Source organism: Pteropus alecto, unplaced genomic scaffold (genome assembly GCF_000325575.1).
Source record: "Pteropus alecto unplaced genomic scaffold, ASM32557v1 scaffold7, whole genome shotgun sequence".
Lineage (NCBI taxonomy): Eukaryota > Metazoa > Chordata > Mammalia > Chiroptera > Pteropodidae > Pteropus > Pteropus alecto.
The window spans coordinates 38,002,788-38,019,087 of NW_006494614.1; the positions used below are offsets into that span (position 1 = coordinate 38,002,788).

The 16,300-nt window shown below is 42.6% G+C and overlaps 1 protein-coding gene across 1 annotated transcript in view; it reads left to right on the top strand.

Annotated features, from left to right (window-relative positions):
* The window catches only part of ADGRF5 (adhesion G protein-coupled receptor F5), a 53,469-nt gene extending 46,535 nt beyond the window's left edge, over positions 1-6,934 (top strand). Inside the window, exons 16-20 of the mRNA XM_006926474.1 lie at positions 1,201-2,592; positions 3,829-3,870; positions 3,959-4,018; positions 4,632-4,716; positions 6,678-6,934. Of these exons, the coding sequence (XP_006926536.1) occupies positions 1,201-2,592; positions 3,829-3,870; positions 3,959-4,018; positions 4,632-4,716; positions 6,678-6,757 (1,659 nt within the window). The 3' untranslated portion in view covers positions 6,758-6,934. The remainder of the gene's footprint in view (positions 1-1,200; positions 2,593-3,828; positions 3,871-3,958; positions 4,019-4,631; positions 4,717-6,677) is intronic.
* The last annotated feature ends 9,366 nt before the right edge of the window (positions 6,935-16,300 follow it).

Genomic DNA, 16,300 nt, shown 5'->3' on the forward strand with positions numbered 1-16,300 from the left:
AGTGCACCTCCTGAGTGAAAGCTGAAGGCTTGGAGCTGGGAGTCACTTAGCAGGAGCTCTATAGTCTTAGAAGGACATAGCTACGGTCAAAGGTGTGCTGGGGAACGTGTGGTTGGGGGAAGGGTGCAATGGGTAATAGAAAGATTTTTTCCAGCTTTTTTCTTCTCCCACCATCCCATCTCCTGCCAATGCTTCCCATCGGCCGAACCCAAACAGAGGCCAATTGCCAAGCAGCTTGGGTAAAGAGAGTCTAAAGAGGTTATATGGATTTCTTGGGGCTGCTATAACAAACTGCCACAAACTAAGTGACTAAAAATAACAGAAAATTATTCTCTCACAGTTCTCAAGGCTAGAAGTCCAAACTCAAGGCATCTGCAGGGCCATGTTCCCTTTGAAAGGCTCCAGGAGAGAATCTTTCTCTGCCTCTTCCAGCTTCTAGTCACACCAGGCTTTCTTTGGCTTGTGGCTGCCTCATTCCAATCTCTGGCTTTGTCTTCACATGGCTTTCTTTTATAAAGATACTTGTCATAGAATTTAGGGTCCACCTAGGTAATCCAGGAGGATTTCCTCTCAAGATCCTTAACTCAGGACAGGTCATTTTAGGGGCCACCATTCAACTAACTACAGAGACCATAGTTTGAGATAACAGAACAAGGCAAAAAAGGGTAGAGAAACTATATTGAGAGAAGGCACAAATGGGACATGACAAGCCCAGGTTTATAAAAGAGAGAATCAAAATATTTAGCCAAAAGGAAAGATACTTTTGATGACGATGGCATTGCTCATTTAGTTTTCAGCACTTGAGAGAGTCTTTTGTGACTACCTTGCTGATATAATACCACCCACCAAAGAGCCTTTACAAGCTTGGGATTTAGAAGAAAATTAAACAATTAATGAAGATCCCTGCCAGACTGCTGAATGAGCCTCAGTTGGTGGTGGGGGGTGGTTCTCACTGTCACTATTGCTAAATGTTTAACAACATCTCACTCTCTTGGGGACTGACACATCCTCTGCTAACTCCCTGCCATAAGAAGGTAGGTCTCAGATCCCCACAGCCTGTGATGTCTCATATTTCTCTTCTCTGTTCCTCTTACCTATACCCTCTCAACCAGTTTCCAGGAAGGTGTTATTATTATTATTTTTTATCTTTTATGATTGAAAGAATCTGGTTGGCTTCATCCCATGTCATGTCAATTGCAGCACATCCTGTCTATAGTTAATGTCATCCTCGACAAGCCCATCTTGAGTACCTGGAAGATGTTACTACAGCAACAGACCAATTACAGCTCACAGCTACTGGATTCAGTGGAAAGATTTTCCCAAGCATTATGGTCAGAAGATAGCACTATTTTGTCCATCTCCCAAACTAATGTGCAGATGAGGAGCATGATAATAAAATCTGGCCCCCCAAAACCTTACAAACAGGTCTTTGTTTTCTCAGACTCTGACCTCTGGGGCAATGTGGCCATTGACAAGTGCCAGATGGAAAACCTGCAGCCGAATTCGTCTATTGTCACCGTGGCTTTCCCAACTCTCAAAACCATTCTTGCTCCGGATTTTCAGAGAAATAATTTCGCAGACAGCTTAGTGATGACAACCACTGTCAGGCCCCAAATAACCACGCCATTTAGAATTTCAATGACTTTTAAGAATAACAACTCCTTAGGTTGGAAACCACAATGTGTCTTCTGGAACTTCACCCTCGCCAACCACACAGGGGGGTGGGATAGCAGTGGGTGCTATGTGAAAGTCGATGGGGACAGTGTCTTCTGCAGCTGTGACCACTTAACATCATTCTCCGTCCTCATGTCCCCTGACTCTCCAGACCCTGATTCTCTCCTGAAAATACTACTGGATATCATTTCCTACATTGGGTTGTGCTTTTCCATTTTGAGCTTAGCGGCCTGTCTAGTTGTGGAAGCTGTGGTTTGGAAGTCAGTGACCAAGAATCGGACTTCCTACATGCGTCACATCTGCATAGTGAACATTGCTGCCTCCCTTCTGATTGCTGACATCTGGTTCATTGTGGCCTCCACCATCCGCGACCATTACTACCTACTCAACGAGACTGCCTGTGTGGCAGCCACCTTCTTCATACACTTCTTCTACCTCAGCGTCTTTTTCTGGATGCTGACTCTGGGACTCATGCTCTTTTACCGCCTGGTTTTCATCCTGCATGATGTAAGCAAGTCCATTCAGAAGGCTATTGCATTTTCTCTTGGCTATGGCTGTCCTCTTGTCATCTCGGTCATCACGGTGGGGGCCACCCAGCCCCAGGAAGTCTACATAAGGAAGAACGCCTGTTGGCTCAACTGGGATGATACCAAGGCCCTGCTGGCCTTTGTCATCCCAGCACTGATCATCGTGGTGGTGAATGTGACCATCACGGTTGTGGTCATCACCAAGATCCTAAGACCTTCCATTGGCGACAAGCCTAACAAGCAGGAGAAGAGCAGCCTGTTTCAGATCACCAAGAGCATTGGGGTCCTCACGCCACTCTTGGGGCTTACCTGGGGTTTTGGTCTTGCCACTGTGTTCCAAGGAAGCAATGCTGTGTTCCATATTGCATTCACCCTCCTCAATGCCTTCCAGGTGAGTTTTGCAGTGCCAGGCTCTCAGGAAGTATCTATGCTGGTAGAACGAATTAATGATAGAAACACAAACAGAAGTGAGAATGGGGAAGGATTTCAGTTCAGAGGAGGATCTAGCTGTAGAGAGCAGTAATCACAAGAATTCAATGAGCTAGAAGGACACATTCCTCTGCTCCAGTGGAAACTAATACCTCTTATCACCTGTATTATGATTTAGTTGCATATGCGACTCCCTTCTAAATGCCCCGATAACATAAGTGGGAGGAAAGTCCCTTCCCTACATGGGATTTTGCTATTTACCCAGCATGATCTTGATGCAGTTTATTATCTCCTAAATGAAAATACCACTATTAAACAAAGTAATCTCTCCAGTTCATTTCCACAAGCACTAAATGAGCCTGTCTTTGTAAGGTCAGGGACAGGATCTGTCTTTTTTATCACTACATCCCTAGTGCCTAAAAAAGACCTTGGCACAGAGTAAGTGCTCAATATCTATTTGGTGAATGAAATGAATGTTACGCACCACATAGTATGTCCTCTGGAAACATTTGCTGAAGAATGAAAGAATGAATGTCCTATGTAAGAGAGACATTCTACTCTATTATACTAAAGTGAAAAAGGTACCCTCTTTGTTCTTCTGCAGCACATAACAGTATAATTTAAGCCAATTTGTTAGAAAAGCTTTAGCAGAGGTACAGACAACAAGCCTTTGGAGCACAAAGAAGGAATATACTTAATTCTGATTTAATCAGTGGACTGAGTGGTAAGCGCAGACCCCAAGAGCTGGTGAGAAAGCAAAGGAGTCTGGTGGTGGAGTCAAGTCCTGAATGCTCACGCCAAGACCACGTAAATCCTAACTTCTGCTACTGGGCCGATAGCTCCAAACTATAGGGCCCATGTCTAGTGATGTTTATAACACACCATGACTAGAAGGGACTGATTATTTGACCCCATGCCTCAGGTCCTCATCACAACTGTGTGAGATATTTATAGCATAACCAGCAGGGGCTCCAGTTCATAATTAAGGGGAAATAGAAAATATCCTTATAACATAACATTTAAGGTCCTTTGAGTAGACCTACTGCATCTCTTTTAACATGATCATCTACTAGATGCATTTCATAAACACAGATGTGGAAAGAGGTAGTACAAATTCAATGCCAGATTAACAGTACTTCCTATTTTGCTGGACAATGGAATATGATTAAAATACACTTCTTTTCAATTCATTTTTCAGGGATTATTCATTTTACTCTTTGGATGCCTCTGGGATCAGAAGGTAAGAACATGATGGTTTTATGCTCATAGAAAAGTCTAAAGTGCTTGTGGCATGTTGAATTTATGATGGCTTTTTAAAAACAATGCAGGTACAGGAAGCATTGCTGAAAAAGTTTTCACTGTCGAGATGGTCTTCACAGCACTCAAAGGTAACTCTTTTCTTTATAGAGACTCGACAAACTCTTTCTCTCCACAACCAGTGTTAGCATAGATTGTTCTGTTGTTTTTGCTTCTCACCTGATTCTGCCTATTGAACACAGCCTTGGAACCGTAATTAAGATGCTGTCCCCGCATTTTTAAACAGGGGTCAAACAGCACAGATAATATCAATTGGAGGTTAAGATCAAATTTCAGTGAGAAACAAATGATGAGTTTCTAGGGAAACTCAAGGCAATAGAGAATACAATTTGAGGAATAATGATGAACACAATTTTCTGTAGTTCATTTTGGAAAATAACAATTTCACTCACATATATTTGACTGTTTTCATTTGTCAGAAGATACTAAACTCTATAAAACAGTAAAGCATTTCTTTGAAAGTTATTTTTTTTAATACCGATGATGAGATTTCTATGTTTCAAGATCCTCTGCTGCTTGATTTGTTTGAAGTAGAAATTCATGCTCATCCAGGCTCTCACCTTAAATTGGAATGAGCTATGCAGGTAGTGACCACTAGGGGGCAACAAATGAAATAGCCTAGAGATAAAACAGGGCCTTGGTCTAACACATTTCCTTTGTAATGTCTTTTTTTCTCTTTTCTAGTCAACATCCCTCGGTTCTTCTACGCCTGTATTTTCTATGAGTTCTCCAATATCAAGAAGATTTAACAATTTGTTTGGTAAAACAGGTATGTAGTGACCTCCAACTACTCCCCAGGTTGACCCAAACGAACTTGACCGGCTAGGGAGTCTCGCTCCCCTGCTTTTTCCCACTCCCACTCCATGGCATTTTCTTCAATGGACTCATTGGGGACAGAAGTTAAATATAGGAAAATAACTTGCTTATATTTTCCCAAACCACCAGGAGGCTGGTACAGAGGACAACTACCTTCAGTAAGCAACTAATCATAATTTATAAAGAATGAGATTTGGAAAATCTAGGCAAGCCTGTGGAGAGCTATCTGTCAAAACTATATCAACCATAAAAATGGAAACCGTAAACTGTTGGCCTTGTCAAACACAGAGTTCTTTTTTATTCATGCGAAGTAGGAATAGGTGGGCCATGTTTCTGGGTTATGATGCAGCAAAGAATGTTTAGAGAATCCTACCTATAGGAACTCAGACTATGGATTTATTTTCCCTTTTTTTCTTTCCTTTTTCTTTTTTTCTTATTTTCCTTCTTTTTGGAGTGTGCATGTTTTACACATTGACGTTTATAAAACTATAAATACATATATGAGGAATCACCTATGCACAGTTAAAATATCCAGGTATGGAGGTATAAAATAATATCAATGGCTTTGGGCAATAAGTCTCAGCTATTCTGGCAAGTTGAAACTGCTGTTCTGTGCCACTATCTCCTCCAGGAAAATAAGCACCGCAATTCCTTTCAGCTTCTTGAAACCTAACAGATCTCACAAATGCAGAATCTAGAAATGCGTCAACATTCCTGACCAAAGCTTTTCGTGTAAAATCAAAATTTGAGAATATCTGTTCACTGTTAAAACTGCAGAGGACTTGGTGTTTTAGGCTTCAGTTTGAGGCATTACTCATGAAACAGGAGGACTTTTACTTTTGATTTTGAAAGTCACTGATTAGACAGACCTGTTGTGAAATGACAAGATCTTCAGCGGGTATTAGAACTATTGCACTTGACCAGCATCGTCACTGGGACCCGGTTACCATCTGCATTAAAGCGAAAATCGTGAAAACTCTATGAAATGATTCTACAGAATCAGAATTATGCAATATATAAGGCCAATTAAAGGTGTTCCTTGTATCTGAATCAGTCAGATAAAAGTTGGAATCGGGCTCTGTTCCGGAAGTCCCAGGGCCTGAGAGTCCCAGTCATTGCCACTGATGGCCTCTCGGGGTCATTAATGAAGCTCCAGATTGTCTTATTTGAGAGTTCCGTAATCACTGTAACTTTGGTTTATGTTGTCAGCGGCCCCAAAGGGCCCCCCAGACAATGATGGAAACCTTGTTAGCAGTGGCAGTTCACCATTCTGATGGTAGGGTGGGCGCTGTGTCCTTTCCCTTGCCCGACACACCTCCTACTTGCCCTGTGCTCAGTCCCTGCCTCCCTGCTGACGCAAGCCTGTGTGGTAGCTCTGCGGCTGCCCTCGCTGCTGCACTAGCTCTCAGCACTTTTATTGGCATCCCCTGACTTCTGCTTTTTCAGTCCTGCCGTTTCCTCTTCTGTAAATTTCTCTTCTCTTGCCTTTTCCCCCTTTCCCACCTTGCCTTCCAGCTCAGCCTCCGGGCCCTTCCTAAGAGCTTCCTCGAGTCACCCCAACCCAAGGGAACCAGGGAGGGTCCCCCATATGGATGTCCACAGGCCCATGCATGTGGTGGCATGTGGAGGGCTACCCATGCTGAGATTTCCCTGTCCTTCGTAGAAATCTGGCTGCTGGTATGATGGGAAGTAATTAGTGCTTGTCTTGTCGCCTGCCACGCATGTTTGAGAAGGACGGCTTTGTTTGTTCTCCAGCATTTCTGGGTCTTGGGAGGAGGGCAGGCATGGGTTTGTTCCCGGGCATGGCGAGATTACCCAGCTCCTGGACTAGGATTTCCCCTTAGGTCCGTAGGTTCGCACTCCCGTGATCGTGCAGATCTGCCTTTTAGGCTGAGTTGCTGCTCTGTTTTTCAGGAACGTACAACGTTTCTACCCCGGAAACAACCAGTTCATCCCTGGAAAACACATCCAGTGCTTATTCGTTGCTCAACTAAGAACAGGCAAATCCAACTCATGTGACCTCTCGGGGAACAGTGGATGTACTCTGAAAAAGAGATCTTTTCAAAGCCCTGGGTAAAATATTTTCTCCACAGGCTTCTGGGAGCAAATGCTGAAGAAACTGTTTCATTAGGGAAGAGGCTTTCTCTTGTAAAGACAGACTAAAAATAATTCAATTTATTTTGCTTCTCTCCCCCCACCCTTTGTGTGTTACCAAATGTGTATAGTATTTAAGTGAAACTCAAGTCCCCCAAGGTCCAGCTTGTCTGTCTATGTTGTAAAATAGAATTTCAAAGAGACATTTTCACTTTTCACACATTATACACCAAGATAAGCTTTGATTAAAATAATAAGTAAAAGGCTAATATCTAGGAAATACTCTGGTGAATTCAAGGAAGGGAGGGTAGGAGAGAGGGAAGAAAGAAGGAAGGGGAAAAATTGAGAAAAACAACATTAAGGACCACATTTTAAGATTTCTGCGTTAATGATCTAATGCAATTACTCAGATACTGCAACACCGAGAATTAAAAAATGGCTCAAAAATGGAAACTGAAAGTAAGCCATGGGGCAAGTTCAATATCTTCCTGGTATTTTCTTAGCAGGGGGAGAGGGGAGGCAGTGGAAAACAAACAAACAAACAAAAAACAGAGAAAATTGTATTATCAGGATGCTTTTGAGTAGATAATAAGATATATAAGAAATGAATGGAAAGAGCCATGATTCTATTGATGTTGAACACATACGTATATATTTTTGCACTTAAGGTTTGAGCTAAGCAGAATGAATATGCAAAGAAAGTGTGATAACCATCCTTTATCAGATCCAAGTAGATACAACTGCGGATTGCATTTCTATAGTTTATTAGAAATGCCATATTCTAATATGGTTTTGGTTTATTCCATGTTTTGAAAGCAAAAAAATACATATTTTTATATCCATTAATTGCCAAATGTGATATATTGCACTGAAAACAGACCCCAGCTGTCATATATTATATTTAACAGCTTTAACCAGGTACTTCTCTGTGCATTATAGAATAGATTTTAGTAATCTTGCAGCACTGTATATTATCATTGTTGTTGTTACTGTGGATTTAGTGGGCCTTGGTGTGTCATATAGCTTTCTATGTATTAGCTCTTTCAGTCCTTAAGTTCCCAGACCAATATACGTTAAGAATCTTGTATGATCTAACTTGTGTTTATTCCAACCACTTAGAAATTTTTCAGAAAGTTTTATAGCTGGCTAATCTATGCTCTTAATGACACTTTACCTTGACAAACAGATGATGGAGGTTTTCCGAAGAATTTGATTGTGATTTTTGTGTGTGTGTGCCTTTTGTACAAATATAAATATTTATTAAAATTGCATCCATCTTGAAAGTTAACCATGTGCCGCAGCTATAGCAACTTTACATTCCAAATCAAAGTTCGATCCCTGGGAGATAATGAGGCAGAATAAAACTGTGGGGCTACTTGGGAAATGTGAGCTGTGTAGTCTTCATAAAGACTGGAACCTAAATGGGCCCAACCTTCGGGAAGATAGGACAAAAGAGGCTGAGATTTGACAGTCATTTATTTATTGAGGTTTGAAAGAGTTTTCTTTTAGTATTTTAACTCTTTAAAATCTCTTCCTTTTACTTTTAATTTTAAATTCTACTCTAGCTTTCTTTTCTTCATGGAGAGAGGGAGGTAGAACAGAAATATGAATAACATTTAAAGTAAATAAACTCTTTATTTCTACTTATTCACAGAAGACATACACATTGATTCGTATGTTTGCCTGAAAATTGTCACGTCACTATTCCAACTAAAGAGTTCATTACTTAAAGTCCTTAAAGGAAATGATGTCAGGCTATGACATTCTCCTGGGCATAAACTCAGTACTGTGAAGACAGTCAGAAGTCAGGTTGGAGGAGCCATGGAAGTAGAATTAGCATTGGAGAAAGATTGGCTTTATCTGATCTGGTTCTCGGGGTTTTATCTGGGAGAATCGAAGCAGGGTTCCAGCACACAGTTAGTGTGGCCATCTTGGCATGATCAGCGAAGAAAAGCACAGCACTTGGGAGGAGGCTGTGGTTCTCATGCTCGAAAACACAATGAGACAAGAAAAACTGAACTCCCACCCACTTCTGTAGGGTTCCTTGGGGAATCACTGTGTTTGACATTGTAAAAGGAACCTCTGTAATGGCAGGAACCTGTAGCAAAGTTCCACAGGGTGTGGATCTGGCTCTCTGCCCACGTTTGTTAACTGAGGCACATTCCCTTACTCCCAACACATAGACACAGACACAGACACACAGACACACACAGACACACACACAACACACATACATAGGAATGCATATACCTCCCACCTTTCCAGCCACAGCACTGAATATAAATTATGTTCATGAAAACTATGAAAACAAAAACTTGGAGAAATACTTGCTGGTTTTGTAGCCACCCACAAGATGCATAGTTCAACCCCTGTTTGCCAAGAGTATGATAAAATGAACAGTAGGATTCAAATTCAAAAGTGTAAAAGAGAGCATCCATGAATCTGTAAATTTTATGGAAGCAGGAGCCTCTGTTGGCCTTGAGGTCACCAGTTCTCAATCAGCAATGGTTACAAGGCTTTAGTGGCTGATTTCTGAGGAAAGAGAAATGTTGACTCTGATAATCATGCAAAGTGAGATGTGTGGTCTCCTTTGCCTGTAAAGTGCCCCGTGTTTCTCCACACTCCTGCATCTCTCAGTGCACAAAGTCAGTTTCATTGACCAAAACTTTCTTGCACGAAGGGACCATCCGTTAAGTCAGTTTCTTGCAAAGGGATCTGTGCTAAGGCTTCAGATGTCATGAGATAGGAGCATTCACAAAGGAGCTGTTGAAATAAAATATAGAAATGTCCTCTAGGAAGATTATAAGTCCGGTGGAACATGTCATCTCTTGAATGAGTCACGTATCTACCTTTCTTTCCCCTATTTCTTATTTCTTATTGAAAAAGATAAAGATTCACAAATTTTTCAAGATATAAGTTGCTAAGGCCAGAAATTGAGAAACACTGCAGAAAGTCATAGTCTTTTGTGGTTTGTGTAGAGAACTTTGGAGGGGTCTGTGTTGGAAGATTCAAAAAAAATAAAGTTACATGGAAATGAGAAAGATTACAGCAACTAGTAAGTGCAGAAGTGGGGGAGAAGTTATTCTGAGGTGACTGGAACAGAAAGGCACGACCATTTGAGAAGATAAGAGGAAATGGGTGGTCATAGAAATGCCATGTAGGTGGAATGCGTTTTATTTGTGGCATGTGAGGATAGTGTCAAACGGGGCTTCTGCTTCCCAAAGAGAAAGTCAGTGGTCCAGGCCAACAGAAGCCAGATTCCTTGAGTGTCCAAAATAAAGGAGGGTCTTACAGCGGGTATATCTTCCTTATGGATTAAAAAAAAAAAAAAAATCAATGAAAATAGTGTCTCATCATTTCAAAATGTTAACTTTGAAATGAGATGATTTAGGTTTCTAAAACTGTTACTTGGGATTCAAAATCATGTCTTAGTATGCCAGTATACAGCTATGTTTCCTCTCCATGCTTATAACAATAAAATATCTCACAAGATCTGGTGAAGCTTTCTTTAAATTGTCTGCTCTTATGCAATATGCTACTGTTGCTGTTTCAGGCTTCCCTGTGTCAACCATAACTTAACTCCGTTCTCCAAACAGTGAATGATCCCTTCCATTTTCCAGGGATGGGGTGGGGTGGGGCCGATGCCAGAAGCTCACAGCTGAGCTCAGTTGTCCGACAGGACCGATGTCTTCCCTCACACCATCCACACTCCCACTCAGCATGTTCTGACATTTTTGTGTGTCTCCGTTGGGATTTTCATGGACAGCTGAAAACAGATTCCTAGTTCTGTTAGCAATAGATGTTTCTGCAACATGGCCCTATATCTCCTGTATCTGTTTTTTATTTGCTGTGTAGTATATTACCACAAACTTATAGGCTTAAAACAACCCTCATTTGTTATCATATATTTTCTGTAGGTCAGAAGTCTGAGCACGGCTTAACTGGGTCCTCTACGGAGGGTCTTACCTCGGGCACCGCCTCCAATCTCCTTGCTTTTTGACAGAATTACAACCACAACCTTGTGATTGTAAGACAGAGGCCCTCACCAACTCCAGGTGTCCTGCTATCTCCCACCACGTGTTCCCTCCATGACATGACATGTTTGCTTCTTTAAAGTCAGTAGAGGAGCTTCTGTACTAATTTGAGTATCTCTGACAGCTTTGGTGTCTGACCTTTAGACTCTCTTTTATAGGACTCACCTGATTAGATCAAGTCCATTCAGGGTCACCTGTCCTGTAATTAACTCAAAGTCAGGTGATTAGGGACCTTAATTACATCTGCGAAATCTCTTCACCTTGTCATATAATGTAATCTTCTCAGAGGAGTGATATCTCATCATATTCACAGGCCCTGCCCATGGTCAAGGGGAGAGGATTATACAGGATATTTTGTCAGAGAAGTTAAGGACCCAATACTGCTCTGTAGAATCTGTGTGAGGCATTAGCTGTGGATATGTGACCCGTAAACATTTCTTTATCCATGTAACCACACTTAGAAGGGTCTCTCCAGTAGTATCAGTAATAAAGCTCTCATGCTGTAAATATTTTGTCTGCTGAATATGCAAATATGAAAGAAGTCACCTTTCCCAAGGCGATGGCATCCAGTTGTGTGGAAATTCAGAGAAAGGGTACTATTTGGAAAAGCTCCATTTATCCAGGTGAAAAGAGGCACACCAACTCAGGAGCCAACAACCCTTCCCGGCCTCGTGTGTATCTGGTGCGCCAGGTAGAGTGAGCCCAGGAGGTAATGTGCCCTTGACATTTAGGCCAACAGATCAGAGATGCCAGCCAGGCCTCTGAGCTTTGGTACATCTGACCTCCCAGTCCTTAAAAATAAAGTCAAAATGTTCCTCTCATCCTGGGCACTTATCCTTCAGACCTTCCCATGAAATAATGCCACCTGCAGCCTGCATTTTATGCCTGGAACTGGGGAAATTTTCATACCTCAGTAGACCATAATCGCTAGTGGGGTCTAGACCCATGTGCTTTCATGAGTCACAGTAGCTTGTCTGGAGTTTTCTGCTTATTTGGGATGATTTTTTTTTTCTTCTTAAAATAATGTATACATCATTTAGGAGGAAGATGTTTATTTTTATATTTTGAAGACACTTTTTCCCGCTTAGCTTTATGAAGTTTATATTTTATTTATATAAACAGGGGGAAAAGCACGCTTCCTAAGAATACTTTACGTAAAAGTGAACGGAGCTTTCTTGGACCGTTCGATAAGGCCTTTAAGAGCTGCAATGCCTTGTAGAACTATGACAGCCATGTGTATTTAACATTTTTTCATGGCCACATTTAAGAAACTGATAGGTAAAATTAATTTCAAAAATGCATTTTATTTAACCCGATATACCCCAAAATGATCAGTTCAAGATGTAATTAACATACGCTTATTAATGAGATATTTTACATTTTTTTTCTTTTTGTAATGTCCAAAATCCAGTGTGTACTTTACACTTACAGCAGCCTCATTTCTATTGCCCAAAAGTCTTAGGTATCTAGAGGCTGCTGTGTTGGACAACACAACTTTAGAGTATAAACCAGAGACGAATGCTTTCTGCTACTTATTTCTGCCTTCTACACATAGACAACAAGGTAGGAAAATAAAATTAAAACAAGACCTGTACCATATCATCCCATCCCGGCTGGTGTATGCAGAGGCTCTGCCCATGGGTTGGGGCGGGGTGGCGGGGGGGCGGGCGGAGCTGAGAAAGGTAGAGAAATCCATCAGACCCCAAATCCCTCTCTTCCATAGAACTCCTGCCCCTCCAAGCTGGCCTGAAAACCACACTGTTAGAGGTTGCTGACAAACACAGGGCATTGGCCCCAGAAAATCACAGCTTCGCATCTTTCCCAGGAAGGATGACGTGCCTGGGGATCCTCATCAGCCTTCGTTCTCGGAGAATGAGCTGGCTGTGTCATTAGTGCCGTGTAGCACAACAAATACAGCTCCTGGAACACGCCTTTCCTACTTCCCCGGGCCCTTCACTAAACCTCTCTGGTGCTTGGTTTGCTCATCTGAAAAATGGAGATCATTCTAATTACCCCTCAAGGCTGTTGTCAGGCTCGGAAAGAATAGTTCATATGAACACGTTTTGTAAACCATCTTATGCAAATAAAATGTTATTTCCGATATCTCTGTGAGAGGCAGAGAGAGGTGGACGCGGGGGAGTTATGGGGACCCTAATGAGATTCCAGGGGCATTCTAAGCCCTGGGCATCTTGAGGTCATCAGGAGGGCACAGGATCAGGGAAGGAAGGACACAGTTTGTCAGGTACTTATGAGAGAGTTAGGGCGTGCTAAAAAATTATTGACTTTGAAGATTTCCTTCAAGCTAATATGTGTTACAAGGTGATTTTTTTACAAGGCTCCAAAACACATATGGACATTGGCAGAGTTTTAACCATGTTGCCCAACAACATGCCTTCACCTTGACTCTTTGTGCTTCCTGGAGGAGTCGAGGCCCTCTTCCTTGCCTCAGAATACTGAGTCACGAGGCATGACTCAGCCTCTAACACATGCAGCCCAGTGGGTGCCTATTGGACCCCTGTTGCCCAACTGAGCAAGGAGGCCTATCAGAGGCCCAGGACAATGCCACAACCCCAAGTGCTTTCAGAACCCCTCTGAGAGTGGGGAGTCCCTGGAGTCCCTTCTGCAACTACTTGAAGGCGCCTTCAAGCTCAGGCCTGGAGACCAGATGACTGCGGAGGAAGTAAGTTTGGGAAAGTGGGCAAGCCTCACAGTTGTGATTATTGGCTTCCCAGGGGAGGCCTGCTCTGAGTGATGCTTCCCAGGTGTCAAATAGGTCCAAATGGCAGACATCCAGGGACAGGCAGCAGCAGAATCATTCAAATACCACCCTGCCCCTCTGGAAGCTTGCATCAAATTATCCCTCATCTCTGCAAAAAGCAGTGAGCCAAAGCAAGGGAATGGAATTGGCCCCCTGTCCAGGCTGGTGACGTACCTGCTTCTCCCTGTTCCCATCAGTGGGAATGAAAAAGTGGGGCAGTGATGAGGCACCCGATTACTTCCTATTCACCAACCTCAGAAGACTAGGGTTTCACACCGCCTCTCTTTATGTCTTGTATAGATGGATATTTAAGTTTACCTTCTAGCACATTCTAGAGAGGAAATAATTTCCATAAGTCTTCCAGACAGACAGAGGGAAAAAGAAGGAAAATTGGGCGTAATTACTTGCACCCACCCTGTGTTAGAGCCCTGTTATTTATTTCCAAATGCCATTTTCCTGTGTGAGGTCTCCTACGATTTAGATACAGTCCTCTTGTGTATTTTTTAAATGATTTTCTAGACACCCGTTCTTTTCCTCCCATCTATAAACTTTGAGATGGAGAGCTGAAAAGTCACAATTATTCTCCCTGCACAAACGGGGCGGTGGGTAGGGAATACGTGAGGCCGTTCACAACCCAGAGTTTTTATTCTTTAATTCAGAGCCAAGTCCCAAACAAAGTATGCTAGTGGCTGTTAAACACCAAACAAACCCAGGAATCCAGAAAAAAAAAAAAAAAAAAAAAAGGCTTTTTCTTAGCATGAAAAGCAACAGGAACTGATTGGGTAAGTCATGGGAAAAGTGCTGTTACAGCCCACTTCCGATGTTCAACGACACACTCTAAGAATGACTTTGGGCCTTTTTTGAAACCAGTTTTGATTAGAACCATCCTCTGTTCTCCACCTTGCCAAACGGCCCCCACCCCAAGTAGTGGTGGAAAGAGGTGTTTGATTTTGATTAACCGAGGAAAATCGTACATCCATTTACTGCTTCTCTGGAACTGCGAGCATTTCTTATGCCCCAAGAGCTCTCCCACAGCTGTCCTAGTCAGAGCGATCCTGACAGAAATCTCCAGCTGGACTAATGAGTGACAGCTGGCCTCCAGGGCACCCACTCAACAGATCGCTGGCTTCTCCTGAGGCTTGATCGCCACCTGGTGGTCATTAGAGGAGGCGCCTCCTCTGGGTCCCCTGGTTAGAACCTCCAAGGCTCAGGGTGCAGAGTGCAGAGAAGTAATTTGGGGTATATGAATAGAATAAAGGTGAAGTCAAGGCCTGCTAGCTGACAGAAACCAAGAAATGGGGAGATCGAGCGTTTCAGTCATATAGTTTCAGTGAACAAGATGTATCTGCAGGCACATGTTCATTTCCGAGATTAAACCAGCTGGGATAGCTCCCTCCTTATATTTCTTTCCTCCCTCACTGACTTATTTATGGAACCAATGGGGAAGCTAAAAGCGGTCCCAGAAATCACCTGATTCCATTCTCCAAACAGGAGTCAGAAAGATAGTTTGAGGAAGCAAAATGGGTACATTCGGTGTTTCCGAAACTTCAGTACATTTCGATCAATGTACCTACAAAAAGAGGAACTGGGATAGTCCTATTCCTTTTCTAATTAAATCATAGAAAACTACTGCTGGGCTGGGTTTTCTTTTTCAATCCATGTTGAAGCCACAGCTGTCCCAGGGCTGTGTGATACACCAGCCGCAGCCGAGGCCGGTTGGTAAGTCTAACCTTGGGACACACATGGAAGAGGAGGCTGCTGGCTGTTCCAGCCAAAGTGTGATCTCAGAAGACCCAGGAGAAGCAAACAGTACCAACTGCTGAGAAGGCTGGCCCTTGGGGCAGACGGACAAGCTGACCTGGCCTTGAATAATGAAGCAGACAACTTCTCTGACTGTGGGAGAAAGTCATATATGCCTTAGGATATTGCTCATAACCCCTCAAAATATCTCTCATACCTTTTTCTCTTACACTGAACATTCCTCTAACACAAAACAACATCTCAAGGAGAGATGAGGCTTAACATGCAACAACTTCTGGGATAGGCACGCAGCAAATGAAATGAAGTTGACCCTCCAACGGAAATGGCTGGTAATTGTGTAACCATGTTAACTACCATTTAATGAGTTCTTACCATGTGTTTGGAGCTGCCCTAAGCTCTTTATGTATATGATCTCGTTTAAGTCTTAAAGCAAACCCAGGTTGAGTAAATATCATTTTTCTCTTTATTTTACTGATGAATTAACTAAGCACAGAGAGATTAACAACTTGCCCAGGGTCACATAACTCAAGAATAGTAGAGCCAGATGTCGAATGCAGAGTCTCACCTAGAACTTGTGCACGTCACCCCCTCACTCTATTGCTGCTCCATGCAACTCGATGCATGTAAACTCCCCTCGTGGGGAGATTTCCGAGTGCACAAAATGAGAGAGGCAGAGCAATGGTGACAGAAAGGGTGAAGTCAGCGCATCTCCAACCTTAATCTCACTTAATCGTTTCTCCTAGGAGCAGCCCAGAACATAATGACCAGTGTTCTTGGCAAACTGTAGAATAGGCCCACTTCCTTTTTCAGTCTCTGACGGAGCGTGAAAGAACTCTTGCTGTGTTGCTTTATAGAAAGCAGACCTCATATTAGCCACCTAGTTGATTCCC